The sequence below is a fragment of the Aplysia californica genome, unplaced genomic scaffold, assembly GCF_000002075.1.
Source record: "Aplysia californica isolate F4 #8 unplaced genomic scaffold, AplCal3.0 scaffold00937, whole genome shotgun sequence".
NCBI classification, from domain to species: domain Eukaryota; kingdom Metazoa; phylum Mollusca; class Gastropoda; order Aplysiida; family Aplysiidae; genus Aplysia; species Aplysia californica.
Window position 1 is genome coordinate 30,536 of NW_004798207.1, and position 1,183 is coordinate 31,718.

At 42.5% G+C, this 1,183-nt stretch overlaps 1 protein-coding gene across 1 annotated transcript in view; it reads left to right on the plus strand.

Annotated features, from left to right (window-relative positions):
• The window catches only part of LOC101861623 (protein capicua homolog), a gene marked incomplete at both ends in the record, with an annotated part of 3,743 nt that overhangs the window by 971 nt on the left and 1,589 nt on the right, over positions 1-1,183 (plus strand). The window contains 1 exon segment of the mRNA XM_005110730.2: positions 999-1,108. Within this exon segment, the coding sequence (XP_005110787.2) occupies positions 999-1,108 (110 nt within the window).

Here is a 1,183-nt window from a genome sequence, read left to right on the forward strand (position 1 = left end):
TATAAAACAGTCACCTGTACAAATAGTCACAACTGTACTACTTTTTTACCCGTTCCTCTAACAGCCATCTGTATAAAACAGTCATCTGTGCAAATAGTCACAACTGTACTACTTTTTTTTACCCGTTCCTCTAACGGCCATCTGTATAAAACAGTCACCTGTACAAATAGTCACAACTGTACTACTTTTTTTACCCGTTCCTCTAACGGCCATCTGTATAAAACAGTCACCTGTACAAATAGTCACAACTGTACTACTTTTTTTACCCGTTCCTCTAACAGCCATCTGTATAAAACAGTCATCTGTGCAAATAGTCACAACTGTACTACTTTTTTTTACCCGTTCCTCTAACGGCCATCTGTATAAAACAGTCACCTGTGCAAATAGTCACAACTGTACTCCTTTTTTTCCCCGTTCCTCTAACGGCCATCTGTATAAAACAGTCATCTGTGCAAAAAGTCTCACCCTCCTAGTATAAAACTATCTCTGGTACAAATAGTAACAGCGTACTACGACCTCTGGCCTCACTGCCATTCTACTGATCTGCCGTTTAAAAGAAATATGATGGTGTCCGTCTTACAGCGACCCCCTTAGGAAGCGACACTTGCTTGCTGTGGGGTACTATTGGTCCAGGGTTCCGCTGTTTCTGTGTAGTTTTTAAATATACTCTTTCTGATTCTGACGGGATGGTTTTTCTTACGCAGGGGTGTTGGAGGGTTGGACTTTTTTAAAATTTGGTGTTGTTTTGCTATCTGAGGTGAATATTTGGGTTTTGTTTGTGATACATTTTTAATTTTGGTTTTGACTAGGGGTTTTTACATCTTAACTGTCACAAAAAGCTAAGAACGGATAACTTTTTCAATCTGCTTTGCAGGGGTAGGTGAGGTAAATGAATGCTGATTGAGGAGGGGGGTTCAAATTGAGTTTGGTTTTTGAAAGAAGTGTTTGGGTTACGTTTTCCTCACAACCAAGTCTCTTGTGGTTCTGCTCCCATCCAGACCAGGCAACTGTGGCCTTCCAGAACAAGTACTCGGAAATTTTCCCCACCAAGACCTGCCTACAGCTCAAGATCCGCGAGGTGCGGCAGAAGATGATGGCCTCGGTGCAGGTGGGTCATGCTGCTCAGCTCTCTCTCTCTGTCTCTCTCTCTCTCTCTGTCTCTCTCTCTGTCTCTCTCTCTGTC